At 42.5% G+C, this 19,783-nt stretch overlaps 1 protein-coding gene across 1 annotated transcript in view; it reads left to right on the forward strand.

The window, feature by feature from the left end:
- The window catches only part of ADAM10 (ADAM metallopeptidase domain 10), a 174,482-nt gene that overhangs the window by 131,844 nt on the left and 22,855 nt on the right, over positions 1-19,783 (forward strand). The window contains exons 6-8 of the mRNA XM_066592537.1: positions 1,126-1,278; positions 12,709-12,801; positions 17,555-17,738. Coding sequence (XP_066448634.1) covers positions 1,126-1,278; positions 12,709-12,801; positions 17,555-17,738 — 430 coding nt within the window. The remainder of the gene's footprint in view (positions 1-1,125; positions 1,279-12,708; positions 12,802-17,554; positions 17,739-19,783) is intronic.

The raw sequence follows: 19,783 nt of genomic DNA on the forward strand, positions 1-19,783 counted from the left end.
GGGGTGCGACAGGAAGCTGGGGAAGAGATCATTTCCCCTCATAGGATGTATTACAAAGTTTACATTTGCTACTGATGTATACAAAGAACAGATGGCAGTACGAGGTACTTTTTAAGGGCACGTTCACATGGTCTAATAACCGATACATGTTTGATTTTCTGATTTCGATCTGTCAGTGTAATATGCCGCAGAAATCTGAGGCTGAGCGGATTTAGCGCCACTCAGTAGGGCACAGCGGTACTCGGCCACCCGACACTGATTTCGTGCCAGTAATTGACATGTCCATTTTTTTTTTCTGCAAAGCTGATTTAAAAATCCACACCCTAAGAACCACGGCATATATTTTCATAGCATTCCGTAGAATGTTAGTGTGTATATGGGCACCTGAAACACCACCATGTGCATGAGTCTTAAAGGAAAGAGACATACACTGGTATCCGTTAGGATGTAAATGGTATTGATGTTTTTTTGGTGTTTTTGTTTTTAGTTTTTCAAAACAAGAGACTTCAAGTTTGGCCAGGCTCACATGAACTCATGCGTTTTACCAGGGTGTGGAATGGCTTATCCCCACGTATTGTGTTTTTTGCATATGCATGACAGCGTTTCTCAAGCACGCTGTCTTCCAAATTTCTTTTTTTTTTCCTTTTCTTCTACTGTCTCTTAGCAACTTTGTGCAAAAAATGTCGCACATACACAATGTAATTGCATATATACAGTATTTTTGTACACACCCATAGAGAACAATAGAGCCCTCTCACGCATAATATGTGGTAAAATAAAACGTGTTTTTTTTTGTTGTTTTTTTTTTAACCTGCATATTATATACAAGTATAAGTAGAACAGTGAAAATCAGTGTATTTGAATTGCTGCCGTTTACCGTGTATTATACACGTCTACATTGTGCACGTAATACGCAAATCAAATGCACTCGTGTGAGCCCAGTCTTCGTGTTTTTTCGCTTTTTTTTTTCTTTGGTTAGTAAAATAACTTTGCTGAACAATTTTGTTTTCTGACCGGTCTCAATACCAATTACACCAGCTTACTGGTTTTGATCATTATGCGCTTTGCGGACTATAGTAGAAGCCGTCCGATTTTTCAGCACTTTTATCTGTAAATTGCTATTAGGAACACTTAGATGAGCATGAAGGGACCGGTCCAGTCATCCTTAGGAAGAAACGAGCAGCACAGGCGGAGAAAAATACCTGCCAGCTCTACATCCAGACTGACCATCTGTTCTTCAAGAGATACGGGGAACAAAGAGAAGCCGTGATTGCCCAGGTAACATCTTTTGCATGTTGAGCTTGCTGCGCTACGTGCGGACTGTTTGGGTTTCTAGGATGAGTGTTGAATTTGAGCTCCTTTTATACCCAGATGACTTTATAATTTTCATATTTTACTCCTTCAGCTGTAAAGAATAACTATCATTTAATTTTCATAAATCTAATACAAGGAAAAGACTTTGTAATATAGCGTTTTGCTGAAAAAAATGCCTTTCTCCTCTTAAAACCCTTCCCGGATCTTCCCATTGCCTCATGCACTGATCGCACACTCTTGGTTCACTCTGGCTAGTACATGGGAAGCGGAGAAGAGGCAGATCTTCATCTGTGCAAACAGATCGGGATGTTTTTACAATGTGGTTTGCAGTGTGCATGGTATCTGACGGGAGGACTTCCTGATGTATACCTATGATGGCTGCCTCTATCTAGATGTAGTGGCACCTGTCATCTGTGACCTCATAAAAAAGTGGATTGATGGAGTAGTGCTGTACTATTCCACATAGCATAGAAAGCTATGCTGACATATCGGCCAGATGGAGGCCATGAAGATTTTGTGGCTTCTGTTGGGCCTGTGGGGACTTATGGATGTGTTTATGTGCTGGGAGCTTTCCCAACATGCATAACAAGAACATTTTGCAAAAGACAGTGTTAAAGTAGCCCATAGATGTATATGGGGAGCAGGAGTAGGGAGGAACTGATGCCTACAGATGCTGCTGCAGCTTCTAGTAGGTGTTTAATCTCACCACAATGCTGGATTCTCAGCTATACTGCTCAGTACTGCTGTATAATGGTCTCCATGATGATGGTGCTTCTGTGACTAAAAAAGGAGAGCAGAATTGATTGACTCTTCTTTGTGCTGTATATGGGAGGTGACCTAGCAGCTAATCTGTGTCCCTTCTGCAGGAACTGACAATTAGATATGGAGCTTATAGCACTGAAATGCAGGATACAAGTAATATAATGCACACTTATTATTGTTCCTGTTGTACATGTGATGGTAGTAAATTTTGAAACTTTACCCAGAATACTAGGCACACTTTAAGTGCGTTTATATCCCCTCCTCTCTTTTGGAATATTCCTAAATATGTTAGGATATCAGCAGCTCCATAATACATCTAAAATGGTTCAATCTGTCATGCATACAACCGTATCTAGGCCTCCCGATGCACAACAGGTGTCGCCTGCCATTAAATCACCCACCCTCTAATAAGACTCCCTTGTCGTCAACTTGGCAAAGCAGAAAACTGAGCTGCAGAAAATAACAAATGTCAGTCTATTATGACTTCTCTAGTGGCTAGTGTAATAACTTGAATATTACAGTTTGTGTTTTTTTGGACTATCTTCGTACCCTGTGAGTAGTTTGCATTTAGTATATATGTGCGTTATGTATCCATTGGGTACAGTTATGAGTGGTACTGTTGGAGAAAATCGTGGCAATAAAAAAGTAGGAGGAATTTTTCAATATTTGTATCTACATGGGGTAACCTGATGATAAGCCAATAAAATACTGTCTGGAGATATATGAATTTCACATTCTACATGCTTCATTTTTTAAAGTTACTGTTTAAGTTATCTGAGGGGATCCGGATATGTCCTGAATGCACCTGTAAAAATATAGTTTTGGACATCTTTTATGTAAAAACTGAATTCATTTATTATTATTGATGTGTTGTGGCTATGCTTTTTATATTGGCTTAAAGGAAACGTGTCATCAGAAGAGGACATATTGTAGAAGTGAAGATTTTATGTAAAAGTGTTTAAGATTTTTGTGTTTTCATTTTTAAATTTGATTTCTTGTCTTTATTATGTACGGTAAAACTATTGAACCAATCTGCGCCAAATTTGCCACGTAGGTAAACTTAGGCGCTTTGGAAGATTCTAGACCAGATTTCAACTCTCGAGGACTTGCCCTTCTCTACACATTTTCAAGACATCGGAGTACAAAAGCAAATATTTTTAATTACAGTCTGTTCGACACTCTACTGGCGAGATTTCAGATTTCTGCACAGAACAGAGCCATTTTTCTTTACTCGCTGTGAAAGGACTTTCATAAATTAAAACCCTTTTAGACCAATCATACACTTTGATGAAAGACTCCTGCGACAAAGGAATGGCACTACGGTCAGGATCCCCGATTTTACCCCTTACACCAGAAGAGCGCACAACTTTTCTTGTGGTTCCTCCCGCACTTTGACAAGTTTCTGAAACCTATCCAGGTTTTAAACAACACCTTTTTGTGTGCCAAAGTTTGAGTACATGCCAATGTTCAAGATCCAGGGGCACGTCTGCCACACAATCGGATCTCATTTACCGCCATTTTGAAGGACCATCTGGAAGCACCATCTTTATCAGAAAGACTGGCTTGGGTCTACTGAGCAGTTTCTGCAGCTCTGGCAGCCATGCGCTTTGCCACAGGAGTCTTTCGTCCAAGTGCAGAGTTCCTTTTTGAAGGCATGAGTAGTCTGAAAGGGTTTCAATTTGAGAATGCTCAAATTCAGTAGATGCAAAGTCTGTTTAGGTTGTTGGCTTTGTATCAATAGCAAACTGTCTTTAACCACACACAACACAAACGGTTAAATGAAATAAATCCAGGTTTTAAAAAAAAAATTAAATTCCCCAAATTCTGCAGTTTTCACACTACAAGTGAACCTAATACTCCAACACTTTCTGTTCTGTGGAGAAAACTTTTCAGCAGTCATCTCTTTATCACAGGAAGACTTACAATGAAAGGTAACTCTTGTATGTAGATCACACATGATCAAGCATTTACAATAGGTGATAGTCATAGCTCCCCTCTTCCCCCTCTCTGCACATGTCGCATTACATGCCTAGAACAGCCTCACATTGAGGTCCTTGTGTCAGGTCCTGCCCATTGTGTAAATAGGCCATGAAGCAGCTGTAAAACCTATCTCTCAAAGCTGTAAACCCAGTTGACAGACCCCATTGTCATGTAGAGAAAGTAGAATTAAATAATGTTTTGGTCAGACAAAACGGATTAGAGAACGGATGGAATATGTATCACTATCGGATTTACTTTGTAAACCTAGGATACATTCCCTTTTAAGGAACTGATTTAACATGAATTACCGTATATACCGGCGTATAAGGCGACGGGGCGTATAAGACGACCCCCCAACTGTCACCTTATACGCCGGTATTCAGTGGAGAAAAAAAAAAAAATTTTATTACTCACCTCCCACGGCGTTCTGTCGCGCTCCGGCAGGATGTCGCTCGCTCCGGCAGGCTGTCGCTCGCTCCTCGTCCCCGCCGCAGCATAGCTTTCTGAATGTGGGGCTTGAAATCCCCGCTTCCAGAAAGCTAATACACACGCCGGCAGCCATGACATCATTGAATGGCTGTGATTGGCTAAAGCACACGTGGCTTCAGCCAATCACACTATTCAATGACATCATTGAATGGGTGTGATTGCTAACACGTGCGCCTTCAGCCAATCACAGCCATTCAATGATGTCATTGAATAGTGTGATTGGCTGAAGCCACGTGTGCTTTAGCCAATCACAGCCATTCAATGCTGTCATGGCTGCCGGCGTGTGTATTAGCTTTCTGGAAGCGGGGATTTCAAGCCCCGCATTCAGAAAGCTATGCTGCGGCGGGGACGAGGAGCGAGCGACAGCCTGCCGGAGCGAGCGACATCCTGCCGGAGCGCGACAGAACGCCGTGGGAGGTGAGTAATAAAATTTTTTTTTTTTACACTTTTTTTTTTTTTGTATTACCGGCGCATAAGACGACCCCCGACTGCAGAGCAGATTTTTCGGGGTTCAAAAGTCGTCTTATACGCCGGTATATACGGTAAGTCATTTGTCATAACAAAAAAGACTGCTGATACCACTAACTTTTTTATCCTTTTATTTCTAGAAGAAGGATGGCTGACCGTTTATGTACAATCCCTATTTCAAAAAAGGTCAGAAGCTGTGTAAAATGTAAAGGGAAAAAGATTGCAATGACTTTGTAATCTCATATAAGAATATTTTCACAATAGAACATAGAAGACATATCAGAAGGTGGAAGTGAGACATTTTTCTATTTCATAAAAAAAGAAAAAAAATAACTCTTAGAAATTGATGGTAACAACACATCTCAAAAACATGGGGCTGAAGCCATGTCTGCCATTGTGTAGCATCCGCTCTTTGTACAACAGTCTGTGTCTGGAAAGTGAGTAGACCAATTACTGGAGTGTGAGCTGCCCATGCCATAGGCACTAATACGGCCCCATGCCATCAGAGATGTAGATTCTTGAACAGTGCGCCGAGAAGCTTGGATGGTCCCTCTCCTCGAGTCCGCAGGACATGATGTCCGTGGTTTCCAAAAATAATTTTTGAAATTTTGATTTGCCTGACCACAGAAGTTTTCCATTTTGCTTCAATCCATTTTAAATGAGCTTTGACTCAGAGAAGACCTTTCTGGGTTGTGTTCATATATGGCTGCTTATTTGCATGATGCAGATTTAAATGCCCATTTATCTGCAAAGACAACAATTGAAAGATTATGCAAAACGATCACTAAAATTGTCAAAGTGCTAATAGACACTAATGTCCAATAAAACTTTATAATCCTCATTTGTGTGTAAATGAGCCTTTGAGAGCTGTTTGCGGAGCTCAGCAGGTGGTCTGAGCTCTGCACACAGCTTCATTGTTCTGGCATGGGCTGTCTGCTGAATACAATGTAATCTCAGACTCCAGTGCAAAATACAGCGTGTGGTCTGTTTTATCTACTCACCTTAAAATCAATGTTCAGCGAGCGATAATCGTTGCGTGTAAATGGGGCTTAACTTGCATTTGTGAATTGGACTGTCAACTGGGTTCACGGACAATGACTTCATTACGGGATCATGCCAGTTTTTAATGCAGTGATGCCAGGAGGACCTGTGGATCTCGAGCATCCAATATTGACATTTGATCCTGTTGCTTGTGCACATGAATTTCTTAAGATTCACTGCATCTTTTGATACGTGCTGTAGATGGTCAGACGTTCAAAGCCTTCACGATTTTACGCTGTGAAACATTTTTCTGACAAACTATCTTTGCTTCTGAGAGATTCTCCAACATGCTCTTTTTGTGCATGTGATTTAGTAGAAAATTGGCCCTCCAGCTGTCTTTCATTAGTACCACTTTTCCAGCCTTTTGTTAACTGTCCCAACTTTTTTGAGATGTGTTTCTGCCATCATTTTCTAAGTAAGTTAATGCCCTCAAATGCAATGAAAAAATGTCTTACTTGCAACGTTTGTGTTATGTTTTATTGTGAATTTAATAGGGTTATAGAAGACTGCCAAATTGCTTTTTTTAAAATTTTATTACATTTTACACAGCATCCTAACTTTTTGGAATTAGGGTTGCACTTATGCCAGGCTAAGCCAAAATCCATTGGAGTCATATGTACCAAATTTATTGCGAGGCACACTCCTCTTGAATTTGGTACACCTTTTGCTATTGGTGCACCAGAAATTTAAATCTACACCTACTATCGGATGTAGATTTGCACTAAATTATAGTAAACGTTAGTCCACAGGAGGCTTCGGACAATATCCACTAAATCCCACCTACTTACCACATTTCAGAAGTGGCAAGAGGAGTGCAAAATGGCAAAAAGCACCAAATTATTGTGCATGTATTGCATTTGCAATAATTCTCAATTTATTTATTTTTTACGACAGAAAACCGAATGTAAAGCCTTTAATGTTTTCATTTTACAGCAGGTGTGAACTTTTGGTAGTAGCACTAGAGAGTTGATTAGGTTTTTCTTTAGTGTAATGTAAATTAAGAACTGACTTTGGGTTCTTGCTGAACTAAGACAAAACACAAGGTTAATAAAAACTGCTTGTTTTCTCCTTGTGCTTGCTGTGTATAAAGTTTCAATGACTGGCATTTTTATCTGGGAGTATCTTATCTCCTATAATTAAATTGACAATTGAAGGCCCTCACTGGTGTATAGAACACCGTTGACATCCTTTTGTATCTACTTTTTTTCTGTAGATTGAACACTTTCCTCTATCTTTTTAATCTGCCTCATTTTCTTCCTGCCTTGTGTTCCCCTGATCCAACTCTCCTCAAGTGTAGAAAGTTTTAATATCTCTGACCCTTCGTATTTCTGAACACATTATCATCCAGCTGCAGCGTGTCTCGTGAGATATCATTACAGTAATGGACTGTAAGCTCAGGCCAGTGCCTTGCTTTTCAGTGGTAATTTATATTGAAAAGTGTGAATTTCTGTTTTGTCCTCTTTGCTGGAACGTTTTCTTCCTTCATTTTGTGTTTTGATGTCAAGGGATGAATTTAGCATGTCTCCTTACTAGAAATAACCCAGCCACACAAAGAAAATGTAGAAAAGTCTCAGGAACGTTTAGGATTGGAAATCCTTGGGGTAAAAGTCTTATGAAATAATACTGTTATGCTTCATCCTAACACTTAAAGCTAAATTGAAAGTGGCAGCCATAAAGGGGAGGATGTATCGTGTAAAGGAACGTAGTACATTAAGTCCTTTTCAGCATGGAGGATCCTCCTTTTAAGTATTGCCTGAGCTGGCTCTGCGCTTTGCCACGTATTTTGGATATGACCATTTAAATAAGGGACAAATATCCGGTTAGAACCTGAACAGAATCCGTGCTATTTAACCACAGTTTATTCTTTACAAGGCCATATTGCGCAGGAAGATCTGTCAGCTTCCAAATCAATTTTCAAAGCATGTGTAATTATAAAGTGGGTTTTTAAAAATATTTTAATGGCGTCTTAACTGTGCAGGAGTGCGTTGTTTAATATTTAAGGGTTTTGGAGGAACCTTGTAATATCCTGGGTGTAATTGTCTGTGGTGGAAGTTCCCTGATCTAATGTTTTTAGAATTGCTCACATTAGCTGTGGGGATAATCTCAATCTGCTATATGGGTACTTTTTACATAAGCCGATACTCGTTCCAGTAGTCGCTTAAACAAGAATTTACCGGAAACTGTCACCCCATGTAAACGCTGTACCCGACCTGGCAAGTGAGCGAGAATAACTCACTTGTCGGAGTCAATTGGACTTTAGCTTGACTAAAAAAAGAGCAACTGTTGGCCTGTTTAAGCAGGTAAGCATTCATCTGTGAACAACTGCCTTTTAACTATTAAGGTGGGTGGCCAAAGTATCTCCAGCGCGCTCTGCCTCCATTCAATGAGCTAGTGTCACTACAATGTGAAAGCCCAGGAGCAATAATCAGGATGGCTGTCAAGCACTTAAGTGCCAGACAGTCATCTATATATAGAAAGGCGAAAGCCCTCACTCCATTCACTCGCTCACTCACTGACTCGCCACCAGTTCTCTAACATCCCAGTGTCGTACAAACTTGAAAATTCGCACAACCATTCCTTAGGTCCTAAACAGAATTATTATTCAATGCCAAGTGCAAAAGTAAGCACACCCCCTATGTAATGTACCAAATTTAATTCCCAAACTTCCCGGTATCATTGTTACCATGCAGGGCGGCACGGGGTCCCGCGGTCGGCACGCGTCGCTACGGCGTCGGCTCCGGCGGCCTGGAGCTCTGTGTCGGGGTTCTCCCAGCGGCTTGGGGCGGACGGTTGGCGGCGGTGCGGGCGTGTCCGCCCGTAGGGTGCCTCCCGCACTCCTCCGCTCTTCTTATACAGCAGTGGGTGGAGTTGCCTCCTCCCACTCTCCGCCCCTGGGCAGAGCCTTGTGGTTAAAAGACTGGCAGTGAATTGAGCTCACTGCCAGTTATTGGTTCTACTTGCATCTAGCCAGTCTGTCTGCAGTTATCCTCAGCCAGTCCCTAGTTGCCGGTCAGCTCCTTCTAATTATCCATTGCCCAGTCTTTATCTTGTTGGTTCTGTTAGCCTCTAGTCAGGTCTGTCTCAGTCAGCACTAGTTGCTCTTCAGTTTCCTTCCAGTTTGCCTGTGAGCTCCATCTCCAGCCTTACTCTGCTTTGTAAGTTTTGTTGGTCTGTTCCACCTGCCTCTTCTGTCGGCACTCTGTCCCCTGTTAGTAGTTCCATCTAGGTAGTCGCCAGGTCCCTAGTCAGCGCAGGGACCGCCGCCCAGTTGTCCGCCTGGGGTTAGCCAGGGCCGAGGCAAGTAGGCAGGGACAGTGGGGTGCTGGAAGATCAGGGCACCCCACCTGGCACTCGGGGGGCAGAGTGCTGTAACAATCGTACAAACTTGAAATTTGGCACAAGCATTCTTTAGGTCCTACATAGGAAAAGTAAAGGGGTCGCAGCTTTATTATTCAATGCTAAGTGCAAAAGTTGACCCCCTATATCGTGTAACTAACGACACACATCTCAACCACACAAACATGAAATTTGCCACGGCTATTCCTTACGTCCTAATAGGTAAAGTAAAGGGGTTGCAGATTTAATATTCAATTCTAAGGCCTTATGCCTGATGAGATATCCAACATGAAAATATGTCACAGCAGCACTCCTCAATTCAACAACCACCGCAGTGGGAGGTAGGCAAAAATAGTGCGCAAAGCTCACCTTAGAGAGCCAGACTCCCTTGGCTCCTCCATACGCAACCGGCAAAAATCATTAAAATGAGCAGCGCCAGGAGTGAGTTCTTCCTTTAAAAGTGCACCTTAAGATGCCTCCTTATTTAGTCCATATCCAGTAAAAGAAACACTCGCTCCTGGTGCTGATCATTTTAATGATTTTTGCCTTATGCCTGATGAGCATCTACCTCCCCTCTATGTGTATATACCGAGGAGAATCTACCTCCCCTCTATGTGTATATACCGAGGAGAATCTACCTCCCCTCTATGTGTATATACCGAGGAGAATCTACCTCCCCTCTATGTGTATATACCGAGGAGAATCTACCTCCCCTCTATGTGTATATACCGAGGAGAATCTACCTCCCCTCTATGTGTATATACCGAGGAGAATCTACCTCCCCTCTGTGTATATACCGAGGAGAATCTACCTCCCCTCTGTGTATATACCGAGGAGAATCTACCTCCCCTCTATGTGTATATACCGAGGAGAATCTACCTCCCCTCTGTGTATATACCGAGGAGAATCTACCTCCCCTCTATGTGTATATACCGAGGAGAATCTACCTCCCCTCTATGTGTATATACCGAGGAGAATCTACCTCCCCTCTACGTGTCTATACCGAGGAGAATCTACCTCCCCTCTACGTGTCTATACCGAGGAGAATCTACCTCCCCTCTATGTGTATATACCGAGGAGAATCTACCTCCCCTCTATGTGTATATACCGAGGAGAATCTACCTCCCCTCTATGTGTATATACCGAGGAGAATCTACCTCCCCTCTATGTGTATATACCGAGGAGAATCTACCTCCCCTCTATGTGTATATACCGAGGAGAATCTACCTCCCCTCTATGTGTATATACCGAGGAGAATCTACCTCCCCTCTACGTGTCTATACCGAGGAGAATCTACCTCCCCTCTACGTGTCTACACCGAGGAGAATCTACCTCCCCTCTACGTGTCTATACCGAGGAGAATCTACCTCCCCTCTACGTGTCTATACCGAGGAGAATCTACCTCCCCTCTACGTGTCTATACCGAGGAGAATCTACCTCCCCTCTACGTGTCTATACCGAGGAGAATCTACCTCCCCTCTACGTGTCTATACCGAGGAGAATCTACCTCCCCTCTACGTGTCTATACCGAGGAGAATCTACCTCCCCTGTACGTGTCTATACCGAGGAGAATCTACCTCCCCTCTACGTGTCTATACCGAGGAGAATCTACCTCCCCTCTACGTGTCTATACCGAGGAGAATCTACCTCCCCTCTGCGTGTGTGCGCCGAGGAGAATCTACCTCCCCTCTGCGCGTGTGCGCTGAGGAGAGTCTACCTCCCCTCTGCGCGTGTGCGCTGAGGAGAGTCTACCTCCCCTCTGCGCGTGTGCGCTGAGGAGAGTCTACCTCCCCTCTGCGCGTGTGCGCTGAGGAGAGTCTACCTCCCCTCTGCGCGTGTGCGCTGAGGAGAGTCTACCTCCCCTCTGCGCGTGTGCGCTGAGGAGAGTCTACCTCCCCTCTGCGCGTGTGCGCTGAGGAGAGTCTACCTCCCCTCTGCACGTGTGCGCTGAGGAGAGTCTACCTCCCCTCTGCGCGCGTGCGCTGAAAGGCTGTAAAGTACATAAGGAAGCGGCCATGGACTGCAGGGATGGAGCATGCCTTTAAGGGTAAGAAGGGGCTGCAACCTCCAGTCTGGGGTTAAATTTGAATTAAAAGGGGCATTACCTTTTAAGTGTAAAACGTGATGAGAATAGAAGGGGGTGCACATTCTGCAGAGGAACATCCGTACATATTTTATACCTCGGTTCCTCTGAAGTAACAATGACTTCCTAAAATTTTCCGTCCGGACAACACTAAAACATCTGTACCAAGTTAACTCAAGCGAAGCCAGGTATATCAGCTAGTCCTGTATAAAAGTATCCCACCTGTCGACCAGCCATCGGTACGGCTGTGACAATTGGAACAGGCTTCTGGTGTTAAAAAACAGTTTTTTTGTTTTGCTTTGTTTTTTTATATACCAGTGCTTGTGTGAGAGTGGATTAGGGTACCAAACACTTGTTTCTGTCTCATTGATACCACAGTAGATGGAATATATTCCTATTAGGACTTTATTCAAAGAACTATATAATTATAGGGGATGTCTATATTATAATTAAAGGGGATGTCTCACAAAAAAATGATATTAATTGCAGTCCAGAATGTCATATTTACACTTGATAAAGTTTCTGTTCCCAGATATTCCAAGACTAATGTTGGAACAATACCACCTGCTACTTCTGCTATGTCCACCTTGATAAATGCTCCAAGGTAGTTACACATGCTCAGTCTTGCTTCTCTGCAGGAATGCGCTCCCTATCCTGTCACTTGCTCAGCATCTCTTCTATGTCAGAGAAGACACAGCAACTTCAGAAGCGGCCGCTCACCACATCAGGGATCCCTCCACATACCCAGTAGAGCAGAGAGAAGCAAGACTGAGCGGGTGTCACCATTTTGGACACCGAGTAGAAACAGGTGGTGCTATTCTAACATTCTTGGAGTATCTGAGGATGGAAACATTTTTGATAATTGTAAATAGGAATAATATTTAATTATGGGCTGGATTAAACGATCAACAACATTTGTGTGACAATCCCTTAAGTGCTTAGAATATTTGAATCACAATTTAATAGTGTTGTCGGACATTCCCTGAGATCCTACCTACCTATATCCACCATACTACGCAGCAGATTTCAGCTCCGCTAATTCTCCAAACAGATTTGTGTACATGAAAATCCGATACAAAAGTGTCCTGCCTGTTTTTTATGTGTGTGTGTGTGTCGTCATCTCAATTCTGCTACATAAATGTTGTAGCTGTTTGTCAACCTGTGTCTAGTACAATGTGTTCCTTCCTGAGACGCTACTTTGATTGTGTGAAATATATTTGTTTGCTATTTTACAGATATCCAGCCATGTGAAAGCTATTGATACAATTTATCAATCAACGGATTTCATGGGGATTCGAAACATTAGCTTCATGGTGAAGCGCATTCGAGTAAGTATTTCTAAAGACTGTTTTCCCCCCAAAAAAGTAATTACCACCTTTCTGGTTTTACGGGTGTTTTATTGTTATGGACATGGTTCAGTTGTGTTTTTTGAATTAGTAGAATTAAGACTGCAGGACTTTTTAAACTTCTCTTGCTGCCCACAATTTGCCATGGTGCAGGCTGAGATGATATAATAATTTTTTTCATTGTGATGTGGCCAACACCGCCTTCATCTCACTAGTGCCCTCTCCTCAGTGTCGCTTTCCATTTTCAGTACACAAGTCATTAGATTCTGTCAACCGAGGGCCAAGAGGACTAATAAGATCGACCGCCATGTCTGAGCAACACAACAGCATTAATTAACACAGCACAATAAATGACGGGCTTCATTTCAAACATCTGTTTGTCTTTGTAATCATCTTCTGCTTATATATTCTAATGGTATAGAAAGCATTACTGCGAAGACTGTATTTTTACTGGGCACAGACGGCCACACAATTGCTTGCACACACTAGAACAGTGAATTGTGTCCTCTAATGCTACACTAGTTGGGACATCAGACAGAAGTGTCATTGTGGCCCCTTGATATTTTCAGGCATCTAGGTGTCCTCCAACTTGTGTTCCCTCATCCAAAAAAAATTAAAAATTCTGCCATGTGATTTTATTATTTTTTTTTTTTTTTTACAGCATTAGGGATTATTCACATGGGCACATCGGTTAGGTTTTCATGCCCGGCCGATATATACGCTGCCCCTCCCTGCAAGGTAAAGAGGCGGGACGGGAGCTAGTGCACTGAGCTCCTGCCATCTCTCCGCTCCTCACCACTGTTTGCAATGGGATGGGGCTGGACGGGACTTGGCTGCACTCCACCCCTCACATTGCAAACAGTGGCGATGGGCGGAGGGGGGGCAGGAGCTCAGTGCACTCCCGCTGTAGAAGCGGGAGACCAGCTATCTGTCAGTTTTCATCCTGCTGTGTTAAGTACGCCCTATCCAGGATGTAAACTTGCGTCCTGTAGCGCTAAGTGGTAAAAAAGTCACAAATCAGGATGTTTGCCATAATTATGTCTTTTCTCATTAGTCTTTTAGATTTGAAAAACTGGTATGGTTTTCAGAGTCTGGGCATCATCTCAATACTATAGAATAGTTATTGAAGAAAATAATAAAAATAGCTCAAGTCTACAGCTGCTATCAGGCATATATTTCAATTTTTGACATTAATCTATAAATTTATTGAATGGTGTGTACCTTGTTATACACTGTAAAGCATTGAAAAATGTTTGCTCTTAGACTGGCGTATGAAACACCATTCTTAATAAATATGGGTATTTTTTCTTTATACTTTTCCTCGTTTTTGAATTCACTCCTGGCTTTGGTTTGAAAAAACATCACGCTGCCCTGTGTGAACCTTGCCCAAGGCTAGTGTAATTATTAGCAACCGTGGAGTAGAAAAATATGTGTTGGTTCATTGTGGCTTTGCAGTGATCAGTCTTGTCTTTCAAACGGTTTCTATTCTAGACACTTTTTTTTGTTCCATGCATTTTTCAGTGCCACAGGTTGAATTCAATGGGGAAGAAATGTAACAACTCTGCTTCTAAACAGTGATGTCTAAGCCATGGCACAGTCTTAGCTTGCCTGAAAAAGACTTTTGGCTGAATTGTGTGTTATATCATTGTGTTTGCTGCAATGTAACACCTACATTATTGTACCAAAATAATAGAGCAGCTGAGCAGAAATCAAAAGTAATATGCATTTATGTATGTTAACCTAGTGGACCTCCTTTGGCCCTAATGACGTTGGACATAACGTCTGATACACTTCAGCTGGTATTTCCCTCCATTCATTCTGCATAGGCTGTTGTGTTCTCTCCAAAGAAGATGGTTGCTGTTCGTGTTTTCTGACCCGACGTTCCATTTCATCCCAAAGATGTTCAGTAGGGTTCAGATTGGAACTTTGTGCGGGCTGCTCCAATCATGGAACATCCATTATCCTCAGGTCAACGTAAAACAGTGTTGTATTTTGTGTCAAGAAATGTTGTCTTGTTTGAAGTATTGCTGACCCTTCCCAGAGTAATTCCACATTGTAAGCAGCACATTTTCTAGACTTACAAGTTTACACCTCCATGTTCATGGTTCTTGCTACTATCATGAGTAGAGACAATCATGCCACATAAAAAATTCCCAGACCATAACAAAACCTCCACCTCAAGGCCCCCTCACACAGAAGCTTTTTACCGCGATCAGCACGGCGCTTCATTGAATGGCTGTGATTGGTGCATCGAGCGCTGGCTCTGATTGGCTGAAACAGCACTTGAGAACCAATCTCTTGCTGGAGGCAGAGTTTTCAATCCTCGTTACCAGCAAGAAATGCTCTGTTGGCGCTGCCAACTGCACGGAAGCTTGCAGATATGCCATAAAGCAGCGGGAGGGACCCGGACTGCAACTGCTAGGTGAGTATTGCTTTTGTTTGTTTCAGCCTCCTTGGCTACGTTTCTAGCTGTGCTGAAAACGTAGCCTAAACTCTGGCAAAATGCATGCCAACACTGCTGAAACCGCAGTAAATGCAGCGTGGAAAAACTCTGCATTTTTGCAAATGCCTCTGCGAGGTAGGCCTAACTGATGGCATAGTTCACTAGGACTAAAGGCGTTCCCCAAGCATCCTCCACATCCAGGTACGTCCATCTGATTTGAAGATGAAGTGTGATTTGTCACTCCATAAAACATTTTTCCATTATTTAACTGTCTAAGGACTGCATTCCTTGCACTGTTATAGATGGGCTGGTGCACATTCTTTGAGAGAACTTGCCAGATGTTTGCAGGATGAATTGTGGGAAATACCAGCTAAAGTGTATCAGACATTAGTAGAAAGTGTGCCATAGAGATTATCCAATGTCATTAGGGCCAAAGGAGGCCCCACTAAGTACAGGGTGATTACAAATGATCTTCCCAATTTTGAAACCTTCATAACTCACATTTAATGACACTCTGATACATAAAGTTGATATCAATGGTAACTTCAAAATTTTCATTTAGCAAAACTACCTATCAGCAAGTCTCTCCTTGTTGCCCTAATCATCTTGTAGCTTTCATTTCTCAAGCTGCAGAAGTAAAATGAAAACTGTGCTGTGATTGGTTGCTATGGGCAAAAAGGACAGTCTTGCTGTTAGTTTTGCTAATAGGAAGCCCAAAATTTTATGCTGCCATAGTAGTTGATAGGGGCTTATGAGACAAAATGGCTGCTAACGCAGATGGAGTGGTGTTGTGTCCTTGATTTTCACGTCTGTGCAACACAATTTTTAAACGTTTGGTGAGAACCCGCCCAGTGGGCACAGAGTTCATATATGTATATGGTACTCCCAATTTTAAGGAAAAAGGTTGCATATGTAAGCGAAAATCAAGTATGGAAACAGTGAAGCATGTCCATTTGTTTCATGTGACGTTCTCAGAAATCCACCATCAAAGCAAGCAGAGAATTGGGCGTCCCGCAGTCTACAAATGTTTGCGATGTTCTCCCTACCGATTGCTATTGCAGGCCCTAAAACTGCAAAGTAAAACAGTGTTTCTGTGAAAATCTGCAGACTCTAGTGGAAACAGATTGGTTTCTTGGAAACTTTAGTGTTGAGTAATGAAGCCACCTTCCAGCTTTCGGACGCCGTTAACAAATGTCAGAATCTGGGGAATGGAAAACCCACATACCTACATGAAGCACATGGGCGACTCACGCAGGGTGAATGTGTTTTGTGCTACAACCTTTTGGATAGTGTACGGCCCCTTCTTTTTTCATGAGGAAACAATCATGGTGACTTCGTACCTGGACATGCTACAGATATGGCATCTGTTGCAGCCGCAACAGGACTGGGCACCCTCACCCCAATTTTCACACTGAAGTTAGACGTGAGCTCAATAGGAGACTACTAGATGGATTGACCTTGCAGGTCATGAAGATGTTGAACTTCTTCCTAGCCTCCTTTTTCCTCTGGGGGAGTGTTGAGGATAGTCTACATGCCACCCTTAACAACCATCCTACATGATCTGCCTTTGCATCAGTCAATCTTGATATGACTTTATTCACAAAATGGTCAAGGAAGGTACAATCTATGCAGTTTGGATGGAATCCCTTTTCTTGCATTCTGTCTGAAACACACAGCTTGCACCTTCCTTTCCATGATGCTTGACCATTTATTCACAAAATGGACTTCAGAACCAAGTCGAATGTTTTTACATTCCTTATGCCCTGAGCTAGACTGTAACTTTTTGGTCTACAGGTTTAAATTGATCATCCAGACAATTTGAGCATACCCACCCCTTCAAAATTAATTCATGGCATTGTAAAATAATTTCTGGTCGACGCAGTGAGGTTTAACGCAAACAAAATTCTTGATCACTAGTCACACGGTCTTGCACAACTGCTGCTCCTGCACATCTGACTATGAAAGTATAAGTCATGTTAAAATTCAGGCATAAGGTAACACATGGTCCATTGAGCCAGTACCATTCTCCATATGCTACTACTAATGTAGCTTGAGGCTATGCTGCTTTGTATCATGTGATAAGAACATTGCATAGAAGATATGTTAAGCGTCTTGTGGAATATCACTAATGAGAAGATCTTACATTTTTCTGTAATACTGCAATTCCACAATAATTGTACTGAGAAGTGATTTCTCCTTAGTTTGTTCCGCCTCTTCGACGCCTCTTCATTTGTGAATCAGCAAATGTTTTTGTAGCCGTTCCTATTATGTTAAGAGTGTTTTTATTTTCAGATCAACACTACAGCTGATGAACGAGATCCCACAAATCCCTTCCGCTTTCCCAATATTGGAGTTGAGAAGTTCCTGGAGCTGAACTCTGAACAGAACCATGATGACTACTGCTTGGCCTATGTGTTTACAGACAGAGATTTCGATGATGGTGTCCTTGGGCTTGCATGGGTTGGGGCACCTTCAGGTACTATATTATATATTTTCCTTGTTTTTGACAAACAAGCATATTCCTGAATAGAAGGTTACAACTCCAGGTTAGCAGCCTCTAGAACGAAAGACTGACCAGTAATGAAAAATATAACTACAAATATACAGTATGCTATTGAGTGAGTGGCACAGTTGAATATCTTTCCTGCTTTGCTCTCATTCTGTAAATTGTTAGGGGAAACTCGCCTGTAATCCTGTTTTACTGCTGTTGCTTGTAGATTTCTGAAACAGAAGTTATAATATATATTTGTATAGCGCCAAGTTATTGCCTAAAGGGTGATGCAGACACTTCATGATGATCGTACAGATCCAGTCACATAGTTATAATCGAGGAGATCACAGCTCATCCTCCTGACTGTATGCTTACAGTGTGTAGCTTATTTAGAGGACTATACAAGGTAATGATGATTAAACTGTTCTTCAAGCAACAGGCAAAAAGGGTAAAGCCTCAGCTAATGCATCATTAGATAGATGTGGGACTGAAAAGAAAAAATTTGAGCCTCAGGCCGGTTTCATGCAGCTGAGATTCTCGCACGAGATTTGTGTGTAGCGTGACACACAAATCTTGCATGAATGTGAACCGTATTCTTTTGAACGGGGTCATACACAAAAGCGTTTTTGGGGGGTACACCCAAATCCCCCGTTATGCATCTCATTGCGCCACGATGCAGGAAAAGAAATCGCAGCATATCCTATCTTTGGGCGTGCTCTCGCATATCAATGGGGCCGAAACAGCATTAACCCTCTCCAATCCACTGTCTGACCTCCTGAAGACATTATGATTTAGGGCTGTACAGCTCTGATGTTGGAAGACGTCCATCGGGGTTCTCTTACTGTATATTGCCAGCCTCACTGCTGTCGGAGCCTATCCAATGTGTCACCTCATGCAGTACTGGCTTTAGCCAGCAGATAGCGCCGTTGTATATTGGCAGAAAAAGAGTAAGCCCCCTAGGAAAACCAGGATACAAATTGGATTGGAAAGGGTTACGCCAAGTGATAGGTGCTTGAGAGTGCGATGCGAGGTTAACCCATTGAAAACAATGGGAAATACTCCGTGATCCGCCACCGCTGCGGAGGATCGCTACTTCGCTGAAGTGATGCGAGGAGGTACTAATGCAAAACAAAAGCCTTGCATCTGAGGGGATATTCCCCCTTGGCAAGTGTGATACCGGGTCATTTTTTACAGCCCAATATTGCACTCGCCCCAGTGAAATTAGCCTCAGCAGGGTTTCAGGGGGCTACACTGCAGGAAAGTGGCCGGAATGCACAAAGGAGACTTCCAGGGTGAGACAGGCAATCGGGTGAGGGGGACGGGCATGGAAAAATGTGTTTTTGCTGCAGTGGCCCTTTAATGAACATTCATCAGAATGTTCATTCCCAAACATTGGAAGATCTAAATCTAAAGTCAGTAGACAAAAGAACAATCCTTCATCGTCTGCTTATCGGATCTTCTATGCCGGCATAAAAATCCCCATTTTTCAGCAGCACATCCCTTTCTAAAGTGATCATCCAATTTTTTTACTGACAAAAAGAATGAAAATGTACTTCATGCTGCAATGTCCTTTCTAAAATCGTGTAGTTCACCTATTGATGTATTAAGAATAATATGTAGATGACTGCAGGTGTCTATCAGAGTAAGGGCTGCTGGTTTCTGACTCTGCAGCTACAAGAAGTCCCGCTGAGAGCTGGCTCCTGAACAGTGAAAGTTCTGTTTTTCGACTTCCCATTTTTAGCGCACACTAGTACAGTATGGTACAAGCATGTGACTACTGCTGGATAATGACTTGCTTTATCTTCCCAAATTCTTGTCACTGCTTTCTACTCAAAAGCATACACAGCGGTTTAAAGCAGATCGCCATTTATTCCAAGGTTTTCGTGGAGATGTTTTTAGAGTGTACCAATAAACTGCTGGATACTTCTTATTCAAAAAATGTATCTCTCACCGTATTTTGGAGGGTTGCTGTAAGTGAAATAAATGAAAACTATAAGGGGACTATTGATTTTCGTGGCATTCTCCAAACT

This window comes from Eleutherodactylus coqui, chromosome 2, assembly GCF_035609145.1.
Source record: "Eleutherodactylus coqui strain aEleCoq1 chromosome 2, aEleCoq1.hap1, whole genome shotgun sequence".
In the NCBI taxonomy this organism is placed as follows: Eukaryota; Metazoa; Chordata; class Amphibia; order Anura; family Eleutherodactylidae; genus Eleutherodactylus; species Eleutherodactylus coqui.